At 41.1% G+C, this 2,244-nt stretch overlaps 1 protein-coding gene across 1 annotated transcript; it reads right to left on the bottom strand.

The window, feature by feature from the left end:
• Nucleotides 1-421: 421 nt before the first annotated feature.
• Nucleotides 422-1,595, bottom strand: LOC147918865 (uncharacterized). The gene has a single exon (XM_087503745.1). The coding sequence runs from the start codon at nucleotides 1,562-1,564 to the stop codon at nucleotides 422-424; it is 1,143 nt and encodes a 380-aa protein (XP_087359871.1). The 5' UTR covers nucleotides 1,565-1,595.
• Nucleotides 1,596-2,244: the final 649 nt, after the last annotated feature.

Here is a 2,244-nt window from a genome sequence, read left to right on the forward strand (position 1 = left end):
AATTTTTCACAAATCTCCTATAGAAGCTAGCCAGCCCATGGAAGCTCCTAACATGTCCAATGGTTGTTGGAGTTGGCCAGTCTTGTCTAGCTTTGATCTTTTCCTCATCGACCTTTAGTCCCTGAGAACTCACAACAAATCCTAGAAACACAACTTGATCAGTGCAAAACGTGCATTTCTTAAGATTAGCATAGAGATGTTCAGCCTTTAGCGCTTTTATCACCATTTCAAGATGCTTTACGTGATCTGCAAAACTTGTGCTATAAATCAAGATATCATCAAAATAAACAACCACAAACTTACAGATGTACTCCCTTAGGACCTGGTTCATTAACCTCATGAAGGTGCTTGGAGCATTGGTGAGTCCAAATGGCATGACTAACCACTCATATAATCCTTGTTTTGTCTTGAAAGCCGTTTTTCATTCATCACCTTCTTTCATTCTGACTTGATGATAACCACTCCTTAGATCAATTTTAGAAAAGATAGTAGCTCCATTAAGCTCATCTAGCATGTCATCAAGCCTTGTAATAGGATGTCTATATTTGACAGTGATGTTGTTGATTGCTCTGCAGTCTACACACATTCTCCAAGTTCCATCTTTCTTAGGCACTAGAAGAACCGGTACAACACAAGGGCTTAGGCTTTCACGAATGTAGCCTTTTGACATTAGATCACGAACTTGCTTTTCTAGCTCCTTTGCTTCTTCAGGGTTTACGCAGTAGGCTGGTCTGTTAGGCAATGCTGCTCCCGGAACTAGATCAATTTGATGTTTGATTCCTCTTATAGGCGGTAGTCCATATGGTATCTCCTCAGGAAAGACCTCTTTAAACCTTCCTTGTAATTCAAGCACTTCTGGTGGTAAATCATTCTCCTCTTGAACTGAAAACAAACCTTCCTTAAAGATCATTAGTAGCACCTTGTCCTGTGAATTAATTGATTTCAAAACAGTAGAAGGTGTTATGTAAAGATTGGTTTTGTTTGACTTAGCTCCCTTTGACATTGTTTGTTGCATTTCATGCACTTCTTGAGGGGTGAGTGGAGCTAGAGTATGCTTCTTGTTGTTGTGTGAGAAGGTGTAGTAGTTGGTTCGGCCATTGTGTAAAGTCTCCTTATCAAACTGCCATGGCCGTCCTAGAAGAAGGTGTCCAGCTTGCATAGGAACCACATCACACACAACTTGATCTGAATATTTGCCAATTGTGAATGGTATGGTGACTTGCTCGGAGATCCTTAGTTCAGCCTCATCATTGAGCCACTTAAGTTGATATGGATGGGGATGCTTTGTCTTTTGGAGACCTAGCTTATCAACCAAATACTTGCTGGCTACATTAGTACATGAACCACCATCAATGATTAAGCTACATACCTTGGAGTTTATGGAGCAGCGAGAGTGGAAGATATTTTCTCTTTGAATTGTTTCAGGATCAAAAAGAGTGCTAAGAGCCCTCCTTATGACTAGAAGCTCTCCCATCTCTGGATAGTCCACAATATCCTCCTCAGATTCAACATGTTCTTCTTCCTCATCTTGTGATTCATACTCTCCATTGGCTTTAAGGATCATTACTCGCTGGTTTGGGCACTCCCTTGCATAGTGTCCTTTTCCCTGACATTTAAAACAAGTAATATCACGAGCTCTTTGGTTAGTAGGCTTACCTTGCTCTGGTTTGGTTACTTTTGATGCCTCAGGTGCAGCTCTTTTAAATCTCTGGTCCACATCAAGAGATTTTCCCTTGTCTAAAGGTTTTTGAGGTGGTGGTGTCCATGGAGTCTTACTGCGGTTAGTAGAAGTTGTCTTCCTATTGATGTGTTGTTCAGCTTGGACTGCTAGATGCAACAGCTCTTCAAGATCATGATATGTTTGTCTTTCCACCTTTCTAGCAATCCGATCATGAAGACCATCTAGAAACTGCGCCATCAAGTTCTCCTCAGACTCTTCTACCTCCAATCTGTTTTTAAGAGATTCAAACTCTTCAAAGTATTCCTCAATAGATTTGCTTCCTTGTGAGAGCTTGCGGAACTTCTTTTGTAGCTCCCGGTGGTAATAAGCTGGGACATATCTCTTTCTTAGCTGAAACCTCATATCATCCCAAGTAGTGATTGGTATATGTCTATGCCTCCTCCTTTCAGATACATCTCTGTCCCACCAAGCTAAGGCATTATCTGTAAGTTGAGCTGCAGCTAGGGATACCTTTCTCTGTTCAGAATAGTTGTAGTAGCCAAAGATATGCTCCATACGTCTTT

Source organism: Camelina sativa, chromosome 20 (genome assembly GCF_030686135.1).
Source record: "Camelina sativa cultivar CO46 ecotype springtype chromosome 20, ASM3068613v1".
In the NCBI taxonomy this organism is placed as follows: Eukaryota; Viridiplantae; Streptophyta; class Magnoliopsida; order Brassicales; family Brassicaceae; genus Camelina; species Camelina sativa.

Excerpts from the sequence above, each read along its gene's own strand:
- LOC147918865 (XM_087503745.1), bottom strand. The coding sequence starts at position 1,564 with ATGATCCTTAAAGCCAATGGAGAGTATGAATCACAAGATGAGGAAGAA.